This window comes from Setaria italica, chromosome VIII (assembly GCF_000263155.2).
Source record: "Setaria italica strain Yugu1 chromosome VIII, Setaria_italica_v2.0, whole genome shotgun sequence".
NCBI classification, from domain to species: domain Eukaryota; kingdom Viridiplantae; phylum Streptophyta; class Magnoliopsida; order Poales; family Poaceae; genus Setaria; species Setaria italica.
This window is the reverse complement of record NC_028457.1, coordinates 29,984,145-30,007,383: the sequence shown is the minus strand read 5'-3', so window position 1 is coordinate 30,007,383 and position 23,239 is coordinate 29,984,145. Positions and strand designations below refer to the sequence as shown.

The 23,239-nt window shown below is 42.9% G+C and overlaps 1 protein-coding gene across 1 annotated transcript; it reads right to left on the bottom strand.

Annotated features, from left to right (window-relative positions):
- Positions 1 to 17,169: 17,169 nt before the first annotated feature.
- Positions 17,170 to 20,895, bottom strand: LOC101756447 (zinc finger CCHC domain-containing protein 7). Its single transcript, XM_012847979.2, has 7 exons — positions 20,406 to 20,895; positions 19,869 to 19,973; positions 19,628 to 19,786; positions 18,620 to 18,781; positions 18,065 to 18,181; positions 17,867 to 17,974; positions 17,170 to 17,784 (listed from the first exon to the last, which is right to left on the bottom strand). Exons 1-7 carry the CDS (start codon positions 20,811 to 20,813, stop codon positions 17,347 to 17,349), a joined length of 1,497 nt encoding a protein of 498 aa, XP_012703433.1. The 5' UTR covers positions 20,814 to 20,895; the 3' UTR covers positions 17,170 to 17,346.
- Between the last annotated feature and the right edge of the window lie 2,344 nt (positions 20,896 to 23,239).

The window sequence follows — 23,239 nt, the reverse complement described above, 5'->3', positions numbered from 1 at the left end:
GGTTCGTAATGGCACCCGGGACAAAAGGGCCTTTTGTCCCTGGTCCCGTCATCAATCGGGATAAAAGGCCCCCCCTTTTATCACGGTTGGTGACGGGACCCGGGATAAAAGGGTGCGCTCCATTCGGGCGGGAGACGAAACGTACCCTTTTATCGCGGTTGCCGTTTGCAACCGGGATAAAAGGGGGGCCTTTTGTCCCGGTTGCTGTTAGCACCCGGGACAAAAGGTCTTTTTTCCTATTTTTCTTCTCCCGCCTGTTTTTTGGAAATGGATTTTATTTAACCTTTTCACTGCATTCCAGGATGAAAAACAAAACCTTCTCAGATTTTGTACATGCAAAAATATATTTAATTAACGAGTAAATTGACAATAAGTATGAAGTAATCATTATTTCTATACCAACTCATGTAGCCTGTAAAATATTTATTTTACTGCATTGCTGTGATCAATAAATTATTCAATTAAATTATTTGAATGCGCAGAAAAATCCATGTTAGTATGTGGTTAACAATGTTCATGTATATCTAAAAAGTCTTCACCTAACAAATTTAATAACACATGAAATCATACATAGGGTAAATTACAAATTGTATCAATTAATACACAAAGGTCATGCACATTTAACGCATTACAATACAACGTTGTAAAATTTCTTCTTCACGAAAGTTCCTTGATCATGATCGCGGCGTAAGTACGGAGCCTCTTCTTTGGACAGCAGGATGCTTGGATCAACTTCAACGTCGAATGGAGGCATGCCATCAAACTGATCATAATCATCTGATTGGTCTGTTTTATCCTCGACTCCCACGATTTTTCTTTTACCTGGAAGAACTATGTGGCACTTTGGCTCCCATGTCTCTTCTGGATTCCTCTTGGGTTTGCTGCACATGTCCTTCACATAGAACACCTGATGCACATCATTGGCAAGTACGAATGGGTCATCACTGTATCCAGTCTTGCTCAGATCTACTATTGTCATTCCGTACTGATCTTTGGTGACGGCAGTTAGCTTCACCCAATTGCAAAGAAATAGAGGGATGTACAGCGGTCCGTATTCGAGTTCCCATATCTCCTGTATGAAACCATAATATGACTCCTTGCTATTATTTCTGTCCATGGCATCTATGCGGACACCACTATTCTGGTTCGTGCTTTTCTGGTCCTGGGCTCTCGTGTAAAATGTGTAACCATTTATCTCATAGCCTTGGAATTTGACGATTGTGGTAGCAGGTCCCCTGGCTAACCAGGCAAGCTGTGGGTGAATCTCAGAGTTACCCATAAGTTGTTGGCGCAACCAGGAGGGAAAAGTTTCCATGTGATGACGGGTAAGCCAAGCATCGGATTTGGTCGGGTTTTTGGAAGCTACCATCTGCCTGTGCTGCTCGATATACGGAGACACAAAGGATGACTGTTGTAGAACAGTGTAGTGTGCCTTGTCGAACAAATTAGTATCATTGCTCAAACTTGATTTCCTTCCAAGGGTGCCCATTCCTCGGAGCCTCCCCTCGTGGCGTGAAGTTGGAACCCCAATCGAGTCAATTGAATCAATAAAATCAACACAAAACTCGATCACCTCCTCTGTTCCATATCCCCTGGCGATGCTTCCTTCTGGACGAGCACGATTACGAACATAGTTTTTTAGGACTGCCATGAACCTCTCGAAAGGCCACATATTGTGCAGGTATACAGGTCCGAGAATACCAATGAAGCCTAGCACGTTCACGCAAAGATTCTTCGTCAGGTGCATCACGTCTATTGCGTTGCGAACCTCTAGGATTTTCCAATAAGGTAGCTCCCAAAATATTGACTTTTTCTTCCACATGGGTGCATGTCCGTTATCATCGTTCGGAATAGGTTGGCTACCAAGTCCCTTTCCAAAGACTACATGTACATCCTTCATCATCTCGAACACACGCTTTCCATTACGGTGTGCAGGTTTTTTACGATGGTCTGGCGTCCCTTTGAAATGCATCCCGCTCTTTCTCAGCTGGTGGTGAGCAGGGAGAAATCGACGATGACCCATATAGATGACCTTCTTACAGTGCTTCAAGTACATGCTATCTGTGTCATCTAAACAGTGGGTGCATGCCCGATATCCCTTATTTGTCTGTCCTGAAAGGTTACTCAATGCAGGCCAATCGTTGATGGTTACGAACAACAGTGCTCGTAGATTAAAGATCTCTTGTCTATCCTCATCCCACACACGTACACCTTCTTCCTTCCAGAGCTGTAAAAGGTCATCAACCAACGGCCTTAGGTACACGTCAATGTCGTTGCCGGGTTGTTTTGGGCCTTGGATAAGTGCCGGCATCATAATGAACTTCCGCTTCATGCACAGCCAAGGAGGAAGGTTGAACATACAAAGGGTCACAGGCCAAGTACTATGACCACTACTCAACTCACCGAATGGATTGAATCCATCAGTGCTTAAACCAAACCTTATGTTCCTTGCTTCACTTTCAAAGTCTGGGAATGTTCTATCAATTGATCTCCACTGTGCCCCATCTGCGGGGTGTCTCAGCATCTCATCTTCCTTACGGTCTTCTTTGTGCCATCACATCAACTTAGCATTCGCCTTGTTCCTGAACAAGCGCTTCAAGCGTGGTATTATAGGGAAATACTACATCACCTTCGCGGGAACTCTCTTCTTGGGAGACTGCCCCTCGACATCACCAGGATCATCTCGCCTGATCTTATACCGCAGGGCTTCGCAGACGGGACAAGCATCCAATTCCTCGTATTCATCACCACGATAGAGGATACAGTCATTAGGGCATGCGTGTATCTTCTGAACATCCAATCCGAGAGGGCAAATAATCTGTTTAGCTTCATATGTTGTGGACGGTAATTCATTATTCTCGGGGAGAATCTTCTTGACAATTCTCAACATCCCCTGAAATGCCTTATCGGACACACCATTTTTTGCCTTCCATTGCACAAATTCTAGTGTCGTACCTAGTTTTTTATGGCCCTGCTGGCAACCTGGGTACAACAATTTTTGGTGATCATCTATCATGCGCTGCAACTTTGCTGCTTCCTTCTCAGTTTCGCAATCTCTGTATACATCTCGTATCACCTGACCAAGGTCATCAGTAGGGTCATTTTCTGCAAACTCATCTTCATCAGCCTCGCCCATTGTAGTACCTGCAAAAGCTTGGCCTGCAACCCAGTCCGGAATGGTGTCATCTTCCTCCTCCTCCTCGCCATCTTCCATTACAACCCCTAGTTCACCATGCTTGGTCCAAACCAAATAGTTAGGCATGAAACCGTATTTAAACAAGTGGCTGTGAATAGTCCCCCAGGAATCCTTTGAATACTCCTTCCTGTTATTGCATTGGAAGCATGGACAACATACGAACCCATTCTCTGGCTTGTTCGCTTTTGCCACTTCGAGAAAATAATGCAAGCCATCAATAAACACCTTGCTCCGCCTGTCTGCATTATACATCCAATGCCGGTCCATCTGCATCGTATTACGCACGAAAATGGATTACACTTGACAATGGATTACGCGTGAAAATCGATTAAAGATCCAAACAACATGGTACAATACAACAACATGAAGATCCAAATACACATATTTAAATTAAAGTCCCAAACACTGCATAAGTTGTTCAACTTGAAGACCGTGATCATCTCGCGAGGATGTCCTCAACTGGGCGGCACCGCACTTCGTCATTAAAGAGGTTAGATGCTACGGAAAAGGGGACACGGTCACGATGTCCGTATCTACTCTTTCTCGTAGAATCGAACCTCCTTCCTGACATACGTTGCTGCTCGGCGGAGAACATCCTCGGCGAGATGAACACGGTATGCAAGTTCAACAAGTAGCAGAAGTCATCTATGTACAAAAATTCTTTCCTTACCACTACAGAAGTTGTTGAACTTGAAGACCGTGTTCATTTCGCGAGGATGTCCTCAGCTAAGCGGCACCGCACTTCGTCATGAAAGAGGTTAGATGCTACGGAAAAGGGGACACGGTCACGATGTCCGTATCCACTCTTTCTCGTAGAATCGAACCTCCTTCTTGACATACGTTGCTGCTCGGCGGAGAACATTCTCGCCGAAATGAACACGGTATGCAAGTTTAACAAGTATATGGATTTAAAAAACCATATTGAATTTGATAAGATAAACTGTCTAGACAAGGTAGCATCATTTTTAAACCACTGAAATAATGCATACTATATATGACACATCAATCTCCCTCACATTCTAGCTCAAAATACCTCTCCATTTTTCTACTTCATCATCACATTGTAGCAAATAATCTTTCCATCTCCAAAGCATAAATCAAAGCATAACACGAGGATGAAGTAGCAAACCTTCGCAGCACTTGTTGGCTGAGTCAAATTCCCACAAAAATGAGGGAAAAAACTTCGGGCAGCACCTCCCTTGCTTGGGCACCACCGGAGAGTAGGTGAAGCTCAGCTCTCTATCAATGTGCTGGACTGCTCGGGCTGGAGGAAGAAGAAAGTCTCTGTCTCGGGATATAGTGGGGGATGAGTTTTAATCCCGGTTAAAAACTCCAACCGAGACAAAAGGAAACACCTTTTGTCCCGGTTGGAAAGTTAGTCCCGGTTGGAGGATCCAACCGGGATAAAAGGGTCCCGCCACCGACGCCCCCCCCTAGCCGTTGCAACCGGGACTAAAGGGGGGCCTTTAGTCCCGGTTGCAATTACCAACCGGGACTAATGCTCCCCTCCAAATTCCCGCCCCCCGGCGCACCCCCTTTGTCCCGGGCCACTTTTAAACCGGGATAAAAGGGGGTGGATCGAAAGTCACTTCTCTACTAGTGCTCTGCTTTTTAGAATTGGAAGGACACCTCCATCGTGATCAACAGAGTGGTGATTCTAGGCTCACTGAGTTGGAAGCATTCTATAATTTATATTTTACTTCTAAAATATTTCTATCAAGAGCACAAGCTATTAATATTTCTATCAAGAGGAACATTTAACCCTACTCCTCTAGCTTTGCTTTTTTTTAATAGTGGAGACTAGGTCGTCAAGAACTCTTTTTCATTATTTTCTTTATGGAGAAAGTGTATGAACACGAAGATAAATATACCAATGAGAGAAACATAGAGGTTATCCTACTTAAAATTCCCCTATCGTTGGCATTATTGACCACAGTTTGCAGGAGATCTGCTGCTAGAACAAAGAGGAGAGGAGAAAGGGGGTCACCCTGCCTAACTTCTCTCTTGCAGTGAAAGACTTTCCCAGGTGTGCCATTTAGGAGGACAAAGGATGTTCCTGAGTTTAGGCCTTGTTTAGTTGGCGAATTTGGGAGGTGCCAAATTACTGTTACAGCACTGTAGCACACTGTAGCGTTTCGTTTGTATTTGTGAATTATTGTCCAAATATTGACTAATTAGGCTCAAAAGATTCGTCTCGCAAAGTACAACAAAACTGTGCAATTACTTTTTAATTTCATCTACATTTAGTACTCCATGCATGTACCGCAAGTTTGATGTGATGGGGAATCTTCTTTTTGCATAGTGTCAAAGTTGGAAGTTGGGAGTAACTAAACATGGCCTTAGTATTGCCGAAATCCATTTAATCCATTTCTCTCCAAATCCCTTATGCTTCATAATCTGCAGTATGGCCTGGTGTTCTATTTTATCAAAGGCCTTCTCAAAGTCTAGTTTTAAGATTACCAGTTCCTTCTTTGAGACTTTACAGATGTGTAGGTATTCAAATGCCCATGCCAAGCAATCATGAATAGATCTTGATTTGATGAAGCCATATTGGTTAGCATGGATTAGTCTCATGATAACCTGTTGAAGTCTCTCAGCCAGGATCTTAGTGATTATTTTGATTGTGGAGTTGAGAAGAGAAATAGGCTTGGGGACTTGTTATTTGGTAGATCATGGATTATCTTGTCTGTTTCCTCCTTTGTGATAGGGCTATGAAGCCATTCTAGATCATGTTCTACTTGAATAAGTGTTAGGAGATCAAAGTACATGTGGGAGAAATCTGTGGTTCCCAGCCTCTCTTTGAAGCTTTCCCACAGGAGAGATGCCTTAGCCTCATGATCATATAAGGTTACTCCTGTCTGATTCGTCAGAGAGGTTATTGAGTTCAATCTATTCTTTATGGATGTGTTGGCGTGAAAAAACTGGGTACATTCATCTCCTAATTTCACCCACTTGATGTTTCCTCTCTGTCTCCAGTAAATTCTTTGGTGGTGCAGTAGTGTTTGCAAGTGTTGGATCAAAGAATGTCTGAGGTTCCATTCGTGTGTACTAAGATCTCTATCTTCCTCCAAGACATCCAAGAAAAGGATCAAATCTATGCAGGTTTGAATAGTTGAAGCCATATTTGGGAGTTGTTTTTGCCAATCCTTTAGGACTCTTCTTAGGCTCTTGAATCTTGCTGTCACTATTTTTGCACTGTCAGTTTGTTGTGTGGGTAGGCTATAGGCATGTTGCAAGATTGGGATAAAGTGTGCATGTTCCAGCCAGTAATTCTCAAACCTGAATACTTTGGGCTAAGGCACATTGGTACAAGCAGTTATTACACACGGTGTATGATCAAAAGTATCTCTTGACAAGGCTGAGGAAAAAGAGTTTGGGAAAGAAGTTGTCCAACTAGCTAAGGTGAAGAACCAATCCAGTCTTTCCAGAAGGGGGTTATGTTGTTTGTTAGTCAATGTGTACTGACAACCCCTCAGTGGTCATTCTACCCGCCTTAGTTTACTAATTGCAGCATTAAAGGATAGCATTTCCTGTATGTTCCCTCCTGGTTTGTTTCTGTCCTGTGGTTTACGAAGTAGATTGAAATCCCCTACAATCATCCAGAGTTGTTCATCCGGCATTTCTATGTTCCAAACCAGTTTCAAAATTGCATCCTCCCTTTCGGAATACATGGTGCATAAATGTTTGTAAGGATCCAGATTTATCCCGAGACCTTACAGGTTAGACTTACCGACTGTGCATAATCATTTTTAAAAATCAGTTCCCCTTCAAATTTTGATTCTTTCCAGACAATCAAACTCCCCCCAAAGTTGCCATGCGAAGGGAGAAAGGTGTAGCCTATCATTGTAGGTGGACAGAATTTCTTAATATATTGCATGTCAAAAGCTTCTCTTTTTGTCTCCTGAAGGCAGATAATGTCACAAGTGGATTCCTTTATTTTACTCTGAACCGCCTCCCATTTATTATCAGAGTTGATCCCCCTTATGTTCCAGGATAGGACTTTCCAAGATCTCTTGCTATTGTCTTGATTCATGGGAGAAATAGGGAAGATTGTAGACCTCCTTGTACACTAGCTCAAAAATAACATGCCAGATTGTGGAAAAAAATTGACTAACAGGGTCCATCAGGAGAACTGAAGAAAGAGAGGTAACTCTGAGGCTGCCTACTAGATAGTTCCAATCAGATATGATTAAGTGCCATAAAACTTGAAACCTTATGTTCCAGGCGTCCACATCGTTCAGAGGATACATGATCCACCACGTTAAAGGATTTAACAAAATAAAAGTAATTCCCAAGAAACCAAAAGACAGACTGCCTAAGAGGCTTTCCAGATCTAACAAAATGGGTCCCTCCATCAGTCCGGGGAGTACTTACTTCTTGGATTTCTTGGGGACCTCCTGAACTTCGCGGTCCTCCAATTTTCCTTTAGCCTTTCCTCTTTTAGAAGTGCTCCCCATCCTGCTGCCAATCGGGTTCATGGGGCTGCTCCTGCTTGGTACCACCTCTGTGTTTATTTTGCATAAGTCAGAACCAATGGATTTAATTGGTTTTAATAAGAGCACTAGGGAGAGTAGGAGGACTGGCTGCACAAGCTAAACAATTCTTACTGAGACAACTTTTATGTTTGAACCCACCATTCTTGTCCCTCAATCTTGGGCTTCATCTAGTCTTCGTCTCTATTATAGGACCTCTCCTTGCTTTATCCTTGGTTTGCTGGTTGTAGAATTTGCCTGTGCCTTCATTGCTGTCCGAAGGGTGGATGCACTATATTTCCACATTTTGTGGACAGACAGGGGGTAAGGCAAAAGGTAAGATAGATGAATTGTTGGATGAAACAATAAAATTCCAAGCTTTAGAGGACAGAAAACTCTTTGCCCAATCAAAGTGTGATGGTGAAAAAACTTGCCCAGTTTGCGGGAATATCAATCACCTGTCTTGATCCATCTGTCATAGAGAAGTGCCTTGCCCAAAGTCTGTATACATCTGCAGGAGCTTTATACGAATGCATCATCCATCCTGGATCAGCCTCTGCAGTGTTCCAAGTGGCCATATTGATGTGCAGTCTACCAGATCCCAATGGATCATCCACAGGATCATAGTGGTCCTGACTGTGAGTTCCCAGATCCCCTCCCTGCTGTAGTATCATGGGCTGATTATCAACATTATTGGTTTTCCGGGGAATTTGACCCCATCTGGGCCTCCAAGGGTTGATTCAAGTCCACATTGAGCCCAAGGTTCTGAATTTGAATGGCTGGTAGGAAATCAGGAAAGAAGTTGTCCCCAATAATGAAGTTTCCTCCAATTTCATCAATTGCTGGTTGAATGGCTGGATTCTGCTGAATTTGCTGATGTGTGTCTTCATTATAGTTAACCTCTTCCTTTGGGCCTTCTTGAATTCCTTCCTGGGCTTGGTCATCTTCTGCATTTATAGCAATGTTCACTTGCTTTTTGGAGATGTTCCCACTGTCAGATGAGGAATCGGTCTTGGATGCCACAGGAGCAGAAAGGCTGAGCTCCAAATCAAGGATGTCTTGTTGGGCTTCTTCGTCCTCACCATCAAGTGGGCCATCATTGTTCTGGTCCTCCTCTTGCTGAGCATTGTTGTCATCTTCCAAAAGGAAGTCATTAAGGTCAGGGATTAGATTAGGCTGGTGGGCCTGACCCTGAATATGTTGGTGAAGTTCTTGTTGAGGCTATGCCGGGCCAATTCTAGGAAAGATGAAGTCCCCTTCGACACTTGGCGGTGGAATGTACTCATCTTGCAACCCTCCACCAAGCACATTTTGGTGTATAATCGCTACTTGCACAGTGAGAGAGACCCCTTCAAAGTCGTCTCCTTCTGACAGAACCAGGTAGTGTGGAATGTCCTCCAACTCAGTGACCCTTGCCTTTACGACCACACGTGCCAAAACATTTTCCTTTTGCTAGCAGATGAGTCTACCAAAAGACTTGATGGTGTCTCGTATCTCATCTACAGAGCGAGCATCTATCGGTTACCCAATAAGCATAAGCCAACATTCTCTATTGAAAAGAACTCTGCGTGCATTGGGACCTCTATTGTGCGGGACAATCTCAATGTTGAGACCTTGGAACTGTTGAGGACTGCGATGGACGAGAGCATCCCTATCGGTCACTCGACCCATTCTAACAAAAGCTTGGGCTCTAGCAAAAGGACTACGCTGAATCTCCGTAACCCGCAACTCATAGTGCCCTTCTAGCAAACCCATAATAAACTCTCTAGTATCGGCAAAAGGAATTTCATCCGGAGGGGGGTCAGTGATGGTGACGATCGCTAGGTCTTCATTTGCCGGAGGCGTTCTTGGAGTTATCACCCTTGAGAACCTAGGCCTTCCTTGGACCAAAATCCTATGGAAGCCTGGAAGCATCATCGGTGCTGGATTGATGTTGAGGAATGCCATTGCTTCTAGCTGGGTTTCGCCGGCACCAACCTCCACCACAACAGTAGACTGGGGTTTTTTGGGGGAAGTTGGAGAAGGAGACGGTGAGAGTGAGATAGCCGAAGAGGTGGCAATTATTGGAACACTGTAGTCAGCAGGGGACGGCGTCCCAAGAGCCGGGCCTTGTTGGAGGTTTTGCAAATTGGGCTTGGAAGCATTCCTGAACCAATAGCGCCAAACATCGGAAGGCCAAGCGTCAATTGGGATGAGAGAAGAGAAGTTACTAGTTAAGGGATGGTTACACAGCGCCATAAATTTTTGGATCCCGTGAAAAGAGGCAGAGCCCTTGGAGATGTGCCCATCTTAATTACACCGCCAGCATTTGATCGGGTTAATGCACACCGTTGTGCGGTTAGGCAGTAGACACCTTTTACAATTAAGCTCTACCCTAGCTACAGAATTGGGCTTCGAAAACAATACGCCTTTCGGCCCAAGATCTTTGACTTGTTGTCGATTTTTTAATTTGAAAGAGTAACGGCTTGAGGAAAACCCTGATGAAGCTGAACTAAGTCTTGTAAACACTGATTTTCGAGGAAATTCCAACCTCAAAAAAACTAATTGTTCCAGAGGTGATGCCAGAATGCAAGTTACCTCTACCTTTGCCAATGGAGACAGCATTAGCTCCCGAAAGAGGAGGAAAACTCTGATTAAATGGACGATCATTATGAACTGCCACGTGGTTGTTCTTAACAGCATAGGCATAAGAACCCTTGGAACTTCTAGACTTGGGAGATTCCCATGTGAAGGAGGGGCTAGAATCTTTCTTAGCGAAAGAGAGGGCTTTGTGAAAACCACCATCATTGTAGAGAAAGAAGGCTAAATTGAACCACTCACATGGAAGGGAGCCAAGCTCACAGATTAAAAAACCCACATGGTAAGATGAGACTTTGAGCTTGAAAATTTGATCCTCCATCTGCTCAGCCTTCAAGAGATGTGCCTTGCCCCCCAGAACAGATTGGAGGCAAATATTGACCGATGAATCCTCAGTAAGTCTGAATCTGTTCCTGCTAAAAGAGACCAGCAAGGAAAAACCCTCGCTTGCTGGTGTTCCATCCGAATTGACATTGCATTTGCAAAGATCAAAGACTTTCTTGCTGAAAGCTTTTCCCAAGGCGAAATCAAATTTGGAAAAATCCATGGCTCAAGCAGAGAAGGGCGAGAAAAGCCTAACCGAGGAAGCCTAGAGACAACTTCACTTGAGGAGAATCAAGTGCAGCCGCACCAGAATGGTCGCTAACGAGGGGGGAGGGGGGGAAGGTTGGGGGTTTACAAAGTAGGAGGTGGACACCAGGGTCGGAGTGAACACCGGCGGAGGGAACGAGGGGCTGGGCTAGGGGAGGTATTACGGCGGAGGTGGATGCCGGGGCCGGAGTGGCCGCCGGCGGGGAAAGGGGGAGCTCAGCTCGCGCTCACCTCTCCAATGGAAGTGTTCTTGTATTGCCTTCTATCTTTTGCAATTACTCAACACGGAAAAGGACATCCAAGCAGTCATGAAAATGAACTGGAAAGTTTAATAAACTAAACTAGGACTGATCTTAGCCTTCATTAGATAGCCTTGCCCTATTCGATCACATCCAATGATCAAATTTGTCTCACTTTTGTTCCAAGGCAGTCATTTGCCAGGTGACCTTCATTCTTGCAATAAGAGCAAGATTTTGTATGCACAAGGTATTGAACGAAATTAGGACCCAAATGAAATGAAAATTAATAACACATCGGTCGTGGACAATTAGATCAATAGCTCAAGAAACTAAGGGGGTGTTTGGTTCATCGAGCTAAAGTTTAGTCCGTGTCACATCGAATATTCGGAGGCTAATTAGGAGGACTAAATATGAGTTAATTATAAAACTAATTGCACAGATGGAGGTTAAACAACGAGATGAATCTATCAAGCCTAATTAATCCATCATTAGCAAATGTTTACTGTAGCATCACATTATCAAATCATGGACTAATTAGGCTTAATATATTCGTCTCGCCGTTTAGCCTCCAGCTGTGTAATGGGTTTTGTAAATAGTCTATGTTTAATACTCCTAATTAGTATCTAAACATTCGATGTGACATGTCCTAAAAATAAGTCAGAGAAACCAAACGGCCCCTAAGTCATTCATTTAGGGTTATTTTGAGGATGAATCTACAAAGCGATGAATAAGGCAACAATTAATATAGTAGATAAGCCCTAGGAAAGAATCTGACCCTACATTTTGGCATCTTGAAGAGCTGCAAAACAAATCAATGGAACTGCTAGATGACCCGGATATTTCCAGAATAAAGAGGTTACAATTCAAACTAAAAGATAAAGGCTGCCCTTTAAAGTCACCAATGAACAGCAACAACATGTATGAATGAAATGCCAATATTATGTTCATTTTTGCTACCTGTTGACGACCAAAATTGATCTGAGCGAACCGGTCTCTAAACCTATCAGATCGGTTTACATAAATTGCTCAAATTGCAAATTAGACTTCACCATTACGTATCTCTCATCAAGACAATCAAAATGATATATAGAACGTCTAATTTGGAGTTCAGATGAAGGAGTTATGACTTTGGGAAGATCTAGGAAAACCGGTCATACTAGTTTCATAGGGCGGTTGAACCAGTTGAATTAGGAGATGTATTTTGACAAGGATTTGTAAGAGTTTCAAATCTTAATGGGTAAGACATCCCCTTTCTATAAATATAAAGTGCTATGACCGATTGAGGGTATCCAATCGATCAAAAATCAATCTCCTGTCTCCATAGCATGTGGTGGTGCCCTAGCTGTCCTGCTAGGCAACCAAGGTGTTCCTGCCCGATGGGGTCCCTCCCGAGTGGGCATTCGTTGGATCCTTGCCGAGCTCTCTGGCGAGACCGATCCAAACCGTCCTGCCATACCGATCTGACCGGCTTCCACATCGACACAACAAGAAGCGTCTTTGCGGACTGCACGTTCTTCAGTGCTCAAGTATTTGGCGCGGTGCGTTTTCGCATCAACACTACCATTGGGGAAAAATTATTTATTTACCATAACATCAAATTCTATGGAATATGTACTGATGCAAGCTGATGTCTCTCTACATCCTAGATAAACAAGAAAAACATTTTCTCCCAGGGTATCCTAAAGGTGTTGTGCTTATTGGAACAGTGCAGCTTCATCTGAACATAAATTGACACCAATAAAAATATTCTCACAAGACACTCGAAGCCTCCCGAAAAAAGAAATTAAGGAGAATTTTTTTTTGGCATTTTAAAATGTTACCGCTTCATCCGCCTTTTCGACAGGAGTTTCTATGCCTTGAAGGTGGCATGCAAGGCATAAGATGGTGCCCCTTTGCAACTTGACAACTCGGCAGCTTGCTCAGTTAGGTTCTGTGGGCTTCCGTTTATGCATCTTCTTCTTCCTCCTCCGCAGCAAATGGTCAGTATAGATTGTAGTTGACCTCACCTCCATACTGCCAAAGATTGTATTTGTATTGCCTTCGATCTTTTGCAATTACTCAGCACGGAAAAGGACATCCAAGCAGTCATGAAAATGAACTGGAAAGTTTAATAAACTAAACTAGGACTGATCTTAGCCTTCATTAGATAGCCTTGCCCTATTCGATCACATCCAATGATCAAATTTGTCTCACTTTTGTTCCAAGGCAGTCATTTGCCACGTGACCTTCATTCTTGCAATAAGAGCAAGATTTTGTATGCACAAGGTATTGAATGAAAATAGGACCCAAATGAAATGAAAATTAATAACACATCGGTCGTGGACAATTAGATCAATAGCTCAAGAAACTAAGTCATTCATTTAGGGTTATTTTGAGGATAAATCTACAAAGCGATGAATAAGGCAACAATTAATATAGTAGATAAGCCCTAGGAAAGAATCTGACCGTACATTTTGGCATCTTGAAGAGCTGCAAAACAAATCAATGGAACTGCTAGATGACCCGGATATTTCCAGAATAAAGAGGTTACAATTCAAACTAAAAGAACCGAACAGAACAAGTTCCAAGAGGTTCCTATATGCAAGTTGCAATTTTATGTCACAGCATGTGGGAGTAGCCCTCTGCTTTTTAGAATTGGAAGGACACCTCCATCGTGATCTACAGAGTGGTGATTCTAGGCTCACTGAGTTGGAAGCATTCTATAATTTATATTTTACTTCTAAAATATTTCTATCAAGAGCACAAGCTATTAATATTTCTATCAAGAGGAACATTTAACCCTACTCCTCTAGCTTTGCTTTTTTTTAATAGTGGAGACTAGGTCGTCAAGAACTCTTTTTCATTATTTTCTTTATGGAGAAAGTGTATTAACACGAAGATAAATCTACCAATGAGAGAAACATAGAGGTTATCCTACTTCAAATATAGAACATGGATTCTAGTAATGCAAGATACTTGGTTCCATATATCGAAACAGCAATGTAAGGTCTTACATATGACTAAGTTAAGTCTTTCACCTATAGCATATATAACAACACTAGACTGCGTTGTAGATAAATATCTTTTTGTCTAGAGGCATATTTAAAAGTATTAAGTTTTAGATTTATTTATACTAAAACCACCTCTTTGGCGTAGTTTAGATGTATAGGTACGAATCCATCCATAAGGATTCAAATCATGCATGTTGCCTATGATTTATGCACATAAGAGCATTTTAGACTTATTTATACTAAAACCACCTCTTTGGCGTAGTTTAGATGTATAGGTACGAATCCATCCATAAGGATTCAAATCATGTTGCCTATGATTTATGCACATAAGAGCATTTTTGCGGATTATTTGTGGGTTGTGATAGAAATAGGAGGTCAAGGGTATGTGGATCTAATGTGTGTCCTCTTTTATGGGTAAGTGTGCATAGTCATTAAAAAACAAAATTTACATGATAAAGAGATCAGAAGTAAAAATGAGAATTTTATTGTAACATTAAAAATTGGAAAATGCAACAAGAGGGAAAACTATTACGAAGAGTTTTATAAAGTTCTATGTGAAATTATAATGCAAACATTTATAAGCTTTTTGCATATACTAAATTATGTTATAAATTATAAAATTATTTGCTTGTAATGAATAAAGATAATTAAATTGATCTCTAGAGAAGATAATTCATTATATTACTTGTGAAGGTATACTGTATCCTAAAAGAGACACTCCATAGATGGTTTCAATAGTGTTTGTATTCGAAACTATTAAAAAGAAATAATTTATAATAGTTACTATTCTTCTAGTTTTAGATGTTACTAAAAAAGAACTGCAAAAATGGCTAGGATTATATCTTAACTACAAGCTTGTTGACATTCTTTGGACATGTGAATAGTATCGTGGTCATTCCATTTGGTCAAAAAAGTGTTCAGCTTAACTACAAGCTTGTTGAGCTTTTTTCAACGTGTGGCTACTATTTACTATCATGATCACAGCATTTGCTTAATGAAAAAGAATCTAACTTAAAGAGAAGCCTTGAAAGTAGTGAAACATGAAGCAGAGATAGAAGTTAGTTTGTTAATATTAGGCCATTTAATATATTGATGATATTTTCTACAAATATTTAATAAAAAAATAGATAAGAGTTACTAAATAGTAATTAATATAAGACATCTAGCAAACGTCAAATTATAGGATGCCCAACTTCTAAAAGGCCATCTCGCATCCAGTGGAAAATAATTCAAAACATACTTAAATTCAATGAATTTTGATAGCATCGTGGCCCATAGAGACTAAAGTAGTCAAATACAGGATGATACTAGGCCTGCTAATGGGGGCGGTTCAATGGGTTTTATGGGGCAGATTGTAACGCGGGTTGTGTTTGAATGGGTTAAATGGGTTTTAGTATCTAATGGGTTGGGACGGGTTAGATATATCGCAAATGCGGGTTGGGTAGGTTGGAACTGGTTTTTTTTGTTTGAGTTCGTATGGGTTTAACTCATATGTTTAAGTTTCAAGTTTCGGCTCTTGACGTCGGATCCATATGTTGATTCAGTCACAGTACTTTGCACAAAGTAGCGCACTGTCAAATTGATTCATCACCAGCAAATTTTGATCAATTTTTAAGGTGTGAACATGAGTTTTTAGTTTCAGGTCCGACTCTTGATGCGAGGCCCGTATATAAGTACAGCACACTACCTTGCACAAAGCAGTGAACTGTCAAACTGATTCAACTCCAGCAAATTTCGATCAATTCCTCTAAAACTTTAAGGTGTGAATGCGAGATTTTAGTTTTAGGGTCCGGCTCTTGATGTGGGGCCCATATATAAATCCAGCCGCACTACCTTGCACAAAGTAGCGGACTGTCAAACTGATTTATCTGCAACAAATTTCAGTCAATTTCTCTAAAATTTTCAGGTGTGAACGCGAGGTTTTAGCTTTAGGGTCCGGCTCTTGACGTGGGGCCCACATATATAGTCCAGTTGCACTACCTTGCACAAAGTAGAGGACTGTGAAACTGATTCATCTGGAACAAATTTCATTCAATTTCTCTAAAATTATAGTGTGAATGTGAGGTTTTAGCTTTAGGGTCCAACTCTTGACGCGAGCCCACATATATACTCCAGTTGCACTACCGTGCACAAAGTAGGGGACTATGAAATTGATTCATCTACAACAAATTTCAGTCAATTTCTCTATAAAATTTTAAGGTGCAAATGCGAGTTTATATGAAACTCGTAGGTTCATATACCAAACCCATGGATTATATCATTTGGTGGAGCGGGTTAGGTTGGGTTTAGACAATAGAATTATGGAGCGGGGCAGGGTGGGTGAATGAGTTAATTTATTGCGGGTTGCGGCGGGGGTTGGGGCGGGTTTCAACCCATTAGCATGCCTAGATGATACTATGAGACGATTTGCTTATATAGTCACTCTCACCTAACCAATATTATATACATATGTTATCCCTATGAGATCAATAAGGGCCTGTTTGGCACAGCTCCTGCTGACTCCGGCTCCACGCATCATAGCGCGTGCTAGAGTTGGAGTCGGGTAAGCCATATTTTCTAGATCCACCGGCTCCCCCTCTTCCCCGGTTCATCTTAAGCATCGATACGCGTTTTGGCTCCTCGCTACAGGGCAGAACAGTAGCTCTACAATAGGAGCCGGAGCCGTGCATGAGGGGTGCTCTACAATAGGGCAGCTTGCCGCTCAGCACCCCGGCTTGCCTAGGCCGTCGAGAAGGAAGAGCAGCACTGCAGCGACCCCGCGCAGCCACATCGGAACAAACTGAGGCAGCCTCCAGGTCGCCACAGCAGCCGGTTGCTCTGACAGGCTGCTGGCCCCCGACCGACGCCACGGCGCGCGCGGCCAACGACACCAACGGCCTGTTCCCTTCAGATTATTCAGCCGGCTTATCAGCCACCAAACATCCGCTTCAACTTTTCAGCCGGCTTGAAGCGAGCAGACCGCAAGAGTCCAAGACCGGCGCCTGCTGACCACCATCGAGTGCTAGATGTGTCGTGAATTGTGTTGTGATGGTTATGGATAATGTGTGTGCAACATTCTGATGTTCAGAGGTTTGTTTTCCTGCTGCTTTGCAGTAGGCATGAACTGGAGCACAACGCCAAGTGAGCTTGCTTAGAGTCAACAAAATGGAACCCTGATACATATATAATCTTAAAAGACAAACAGCTATCGAAGGGAATGAACCAACAGGCAGAGTTCATCCCCAGGGGACAATAATAATCAATTAAGCTAAAGAACAACAAAATTGGACTCATCCGTCCAGCTAACTTCTCTCGAACCGGAGATGGGTGTTGCTGGTGGCGAATCTTGACGATGAGAACCCGTGCTTCTTTGCGCTGGGTGAATAATTCGAGTTTGGTGATGCGAAACCATGGTTGTGCCTTCGTGAGGACTGAGGCGTGAAGTAGTCACCGCCAGATGAGAACTGGTGATTCGTGTATGGCTTCTTGGGTGTAGATGGAGAACCCCACTCTTTGGATTTGTACTTCTTGAACGGTAGATCCTCGAGATCGTCACCACCAGTCCAACCACCCCTAGCTTTGGATTTATGCCGAGGTGTGTCCATTCTATCCTCGAAATGGGGGCTTTTCCTTTTACTTGTTTTACGGGCATCATGAGGAGCCGATCTAGCACTGGAATCTTTTTTCCATTTTTCCTTTCTCTGACTGTGCGATGATGACTTGCCTTTCGACCGATCGGACTGGAAAAAAAAAAGAAACAGAACGGCATAAATACACAGTTAACTCTAATTGGCAGACAATTTGTGAGATGCTTATAACAACCTTGGCATTCTTTGTGCAGCCACGTGCGAAGTGGCCTTCCTCCCCACATTTGTAGCATTGGGTTGGAGTTATGACAGCACTAGTTTCCCTGCGTTGCTTGGCACACCCCTAGAATAGAAGGCCCAATGTTAATCACCTGCCATGAAAAGCAACATATGGAAACAGCACAAATAATAACTTATAAGCATTAAAACTTACCAGACCAGAATGACCAGATTTGGCACAATTGTAACAGCTAATTTGTTTGGGGCTATTGTCAGAGAAGTCGAAACAGCATAGATGACCATTCTGATTACACATGTAGCATCTTATTTGCTGCATGATCCGAAACAGTCATTAATAAGGGGAAAGCTCTTCTAGATAATTCATGACTAGGAGCTTCGTGGATCTAAACTTGCACATGGACACTATTGCACTGCATGAGAAGTTTTACATAGAGGGCACCTTCCAGTGGTTGCAAACTCAAAAAATTGTACATGCAAGATTCAGGGATCGTGCCACCACTGAAAGGCAAGACCCGGCATAAAATTTACCCAGTTCATAGAATCATGTGTCCTAAAGCCTAGTCACCTAGCCCAGACACGATTTGCACTCAAAAACGAAAAAAAAAACTACCTAAAATTTCATTCTTCCATATGCATTTTTCTTCAGACCAATACTAGAGAGGAGAGCATGAAAAACAAATACCAACAAACAAAAAATCCATGATAGCAAGATAACATATTAGCTAAAACAAGAGAAAGAAACACTCACCTTAATATCATCTGCCAGGTAATCATTGGTACATCCAAACATATCATGACCTATTTCTCCGCATCTTAAACACAAAGTGGATTGATGATCATTCCTCTTGTGCTTATCAGGGCAGTCTTTCGCCATATGACCTCCTTTTTTGCAGATGAAACAGTCTTGACCCTGTGAAAGGCATTAATGATTTGTTTATTCTTAAGAATGGCAAACACTGGCAAGAACTATAGCAAAATTCATTACAAGAGCAAGATATGCAAACTATAGTACTAGAATAGATGCATAACACAGAAGATTCAAATAAGCAATGGAAAATTTCATCATCCTTTACTTTTGAAGTACAAAGGCATCCATGATTACAAAAAGGAAGATTTCACAAATCATAAAAGTCAAGGTATCACTCCTACGGACATGGTATGAACAAGCATGAGAATAGGAACAGTGAATTTAGTGAACAGAGCTAAGTACTGGAATCAAAAGACGAACTAGCATGAGCATAAAGGAGTTGTTTGACCAAAATTAGCAGTAGAACTAATTTGTCGGAACATAAGCATTCTGCTAATGTTTGGCATCCAGTGTACTTGTATAGAAAATCAGTAATAAATTTCCACTTTGCCTAGAGTGTTCGTGCATGACCTAAACAGAAGGCAGATATTGTAAAAATCAAATGTAGTAACAGGCTTAAGATATATTTCTTTTTTGCCTAGAAATACGAGCATTTGTAGAGATGCAGGAGCCAATAAAGAATGACAATGTTGTAAAATGTTCCAATTTAGCTTAAGATAAATTTCATGATATACTCACAGCATGGACAAGTACATTTCATGATTGCAAGAATCGGAACCTAAACCAGGTAAAACATGTTAACATGTACAGGGGATGTTGAAATATTCTCAAACACAGAAACATTGCATGTATAAAACAATAGAAACCAAACAGAATGGGCTTGTCAAGGGCATGAATGGACATACCCAAGTCACCGAGTGATAATCCCTCGGAGCTAGGGAGACCAACCTGCGTGCACTGTTTTGCATTGTGCCCGAACATCCCACAGACAAAGCAAGGTTTCTTCCGCTTTTCCATTGGGCAGTTTGCAGCCACATGTCCTTCCTCGCTACAATTAAAGCAAGTCTCCAACAATGTTTCTCCAGGATCAAAGTATCTTGGTATGCGCTGATCACAAGTAGAAGCAACACCAGGTAAGCTTACATCAGTTGCACAAATAAAAGAAATTTGTTTGGCAGTTGGCACTTACAAGGAGCTTCCGCAGAACCATGTTGTCAGAAACTGGGACATCAGCACCATCTTCAGTTAGCACCGATTCTGCTGTCCCAATTGGTCCCTCCTGGGTGCCACCAACCTAAAGCCGAAAATTTTAAATCAACTACTGCCTCTCCAGGAAAAGCTTACATTTTTGTTTCCAATGAAAGCTTTCAACATAAAACCATGTTTACATGTGAAATCTGCAATTCAACTCTATCAACACTAAAGAAACGCTACTGATATAGAAAACGCAGCTACCTGGCTTTAGACAATTTTCAAAAAACTAGCTAATACCTGGCCAGCAACAGTAGGACTAGCTTACACTAAGCAATGAGACACTACTTTGGATTCCCAGGATTCAGTAGCTTCCAATCTACAAGGGATTCGATCACAGCTCCCAAATCAAACTGATTCTATTTGGGATTGCTTAGCTAAAATCATTGAATCGTCCATGCATCTGGCTGCTGATTGAACACATCAGACATACTGAACGAGCAAGAGCAAGGGGCAGAAGAATGCTCGAGCTTACCTCCTTCTCTTCCTCCTGGCCGGTGGCGGGGGCCGCCGCGGCAGCCTCGGCCGGCTCCTTCCGATTCTTCTTCCTCTGCTTCCGCCGCTGCTTCTTCCTCTGCTTCCTCCGGGACTCCTCCGCCTCGCCGAGCTCCACCACGGCATCTTCATCGGCCTCCTCGTCGCCGGAGGACACCGACAGCAGGTGGGCGAACCCGGGGACCCTGCCGCTGCCGCCGGACGCCCCGCGCCGCTTCCGCCGCGCGCGCGCGAGGATCTCCAGGCTGAGGTCCTCGTTCCCCTCATCGTCGTCGTTGTCCTCGTCGCTGCCGCCGCCCCGGCGCGGCTGCCGGGAGGGCGGGGAGCCTTCGTCGTCGTCGTCCAGGTCCGGGTCCCGCCGCGCCCTCGAGCGCCAGCGCTGGGCCATCGGCGGCGGCGGCGGGGAGGCGGCGAGGGGGGGCAGAGCAAACCCTAGCGCGCTCGATCTGGACACGGCGCGGGGTGGGGGGTGGGGGGGGGGGGGGCGGCGCCGTGGAAAAGCGCTTGGCCAGCGGGCTGGGTTGGGTTCGTCTCCTCGTGCGGGCCCGGGAGCGCGTGCCGCTGCGTGCCTGTGTCTGAGTTGTGAGGTGGGACCCGCGCGTCAGACTGTGATGTGCGCAGCAGAGGGGAGCACGTAAATCCAGCGTGGATGCCCGATCGACGGCTAGGATGGTCTTGTAGAACTTAGATTTTCTTTTTGCGAGGGATTGTAGAACTTGGAGATTGGAGATGCAGATTGCACGCCCGTTACGTTTCTCTGAACAAGCGATAGATTGAAAGTTTGAAACTTAAAAAGCTCGGAGTACGTGATTCCTAGCAATATCATGTGCTCATTGCGATCCAGTATAAATCTCGAAAGGTACATCAACGAATGAGGACGTGTTTATTTTAAATCTGAAATTGTAGATTGTGCCTTAACAATCTAAAGCCTAAGCAGAAACTATCGACTGGTTTTTTTCTCGAATTCCATGGTCTACGATCTCCATATGGCGTAAATGAATCCAAAACTAAAACAAAGAGGATCTAAGTAATCATAGCACGAGCACGGCAATGACTTCTAGTGTTTATGTTGTTGTTAGCTACTTACATTTGGGCAACCAATCCACAATGAAGCTCTAAAGTTGGATCAAAATAAGTGTAAATGTTGCCATGTTCGGTGTGGCTTATGTGGAATAGGCATGCAAACAAATGTTGTGTGTGTGAGTGAGGGCAAACCAAAATGTGACTCTCTTTATACGATGGCTAATGAGGACGCTAAGGCGATGACAAAAAGGAGGAGGCTAAAGCCATCATTGGTCTAATGCTACTAACCTCAAGAATTTTGATGTTATAGCCGAAGCTACGAAGCTACTATACTCCTACGAAGAACTCATCTACTCAACTTATTCAAGGGGCTAAAACCAATGTGATGTTTAATACTTCCTTCCATTAGTGAACACAACAGATAATATATTTATTAACACGAAATAGTATCCATCTCAACGTTGTAATGTCAATTTTATCGTCTACTCAACTTATTCAAGGGGCTAAAACCAATGAGATATTCAATACTTCCTTCCATAGTGAACACAAAAGATAATATATCTATTAATACGAAATAATATCCATCTCAATGTCGTAATATCAATTTTAGCTGATAGAATCAACAGATATGGTATAGAAGTAAGAAAAATTAGAACCATTGCTAATAGGAAAATATTGTTAATTGGTTAGAAAATAAGAATTTGTTTGTACGATCCAGCCTAGAAAAACTGTTCATGCCCACTCTGCACGCTAAGTGGACCACAATTACACTGCAACCTGCTTACGCTTTCATCCTCGCTTAGCGTAAAAGGATTAACCCGAGGTTGCAATGCTCCTTAGAGCTACCTATTTAAGTTGGTCCATCCCACTCTTCGCTTCACATTTAGGACTATTCTAGAGCTATCATGTCTCATGCATGGTACTCAAATTGTTGGCCCAACTTGCCCCATGGGCTGTTACATCCACCCTTCCTTAAGGACTCAATGTTCTCCTCACCCGTACGGGACAACGGTTCAGGATCGACTTCCCTGATCATGTCCGTGCGTCCAATGCCGGTGTACGGGACAATGGTTTAGGAGCGACTTTCCTGGTCACGTCCGTGCATTCAGTGATGGCGCATGTGCCATACCGTGTCCACATAGGGTCCACGCGTCATGCGCACCATGCCCGCGCATCTGACCCGCACGCGCCCGTGACATAGTAAAAGTTGACTCTAATTACCAATTGTAACAATCCAGTCTAGGAAAATGGTTCATGCATCAAGCCCACTCTGCACGCTGAGTGGACCACACCTACACTGCAACACACTTACACTTTCATCCTCGCTTCGCGAAAAGGGTTAACACGAGGTTGCAATGTTTCCTAAAGCTAGCTATTTAAGTTGGTTCATCCCACCCTCCACTTCCCATTTGGGACTATTCTAGAGCTACCATATCTCATGCAGGTGCTCAAATTGTTGGTCCAACTTGGTCCATAGGTTATTACATTGTGTTTTCGGTGTCTAAGAAGAAATCCTCTCAATAGGAAAGCCTTTTTCGTATGTTACCTTCACCTTTTGTTTCGGGATTTATGATTCCAGTAATAAACTATACAAAGTTCATATATTAATTGTTCACGAGATCAACCATACAAAATAAAAACATGTGTAAAAAGCTATATAGGATAAGTGTTGTACAATACTGTAACTTGTCCAAACTTTCATTGTGGAGAGTTTATTATGCCTATGACATAACTCCCTTGACACACTATCCCCCTCTCTCTTTATGTGCATCTAATATATCTAAATATGTG

Bases quoted from the DNA above. Each gene is read 5' to 3' on its own strand.
- LOC101756447 (XM_012847979.2), bottom strand. From the start codon at position 20,813: ATGGCCCAGCGCTGGCGCTCGAGGGCGCGGCGGGACCCGGACCTGGAC. The intron at 18,182-18,619 runs GTGAGTGTTTCT...CGGATCATGCAG, and splicing joins ACCTGGCAGATGATATTAAG to CAAATAAGATGCTACATGTG. The intron at 17,785-17,866 runs GTTGTTATAAGC...TTTTTTTTCCAG, and splicing joins GCTGCACAAAGAATGCCAAG to TCCGATCGGTCGAAAGGCAA.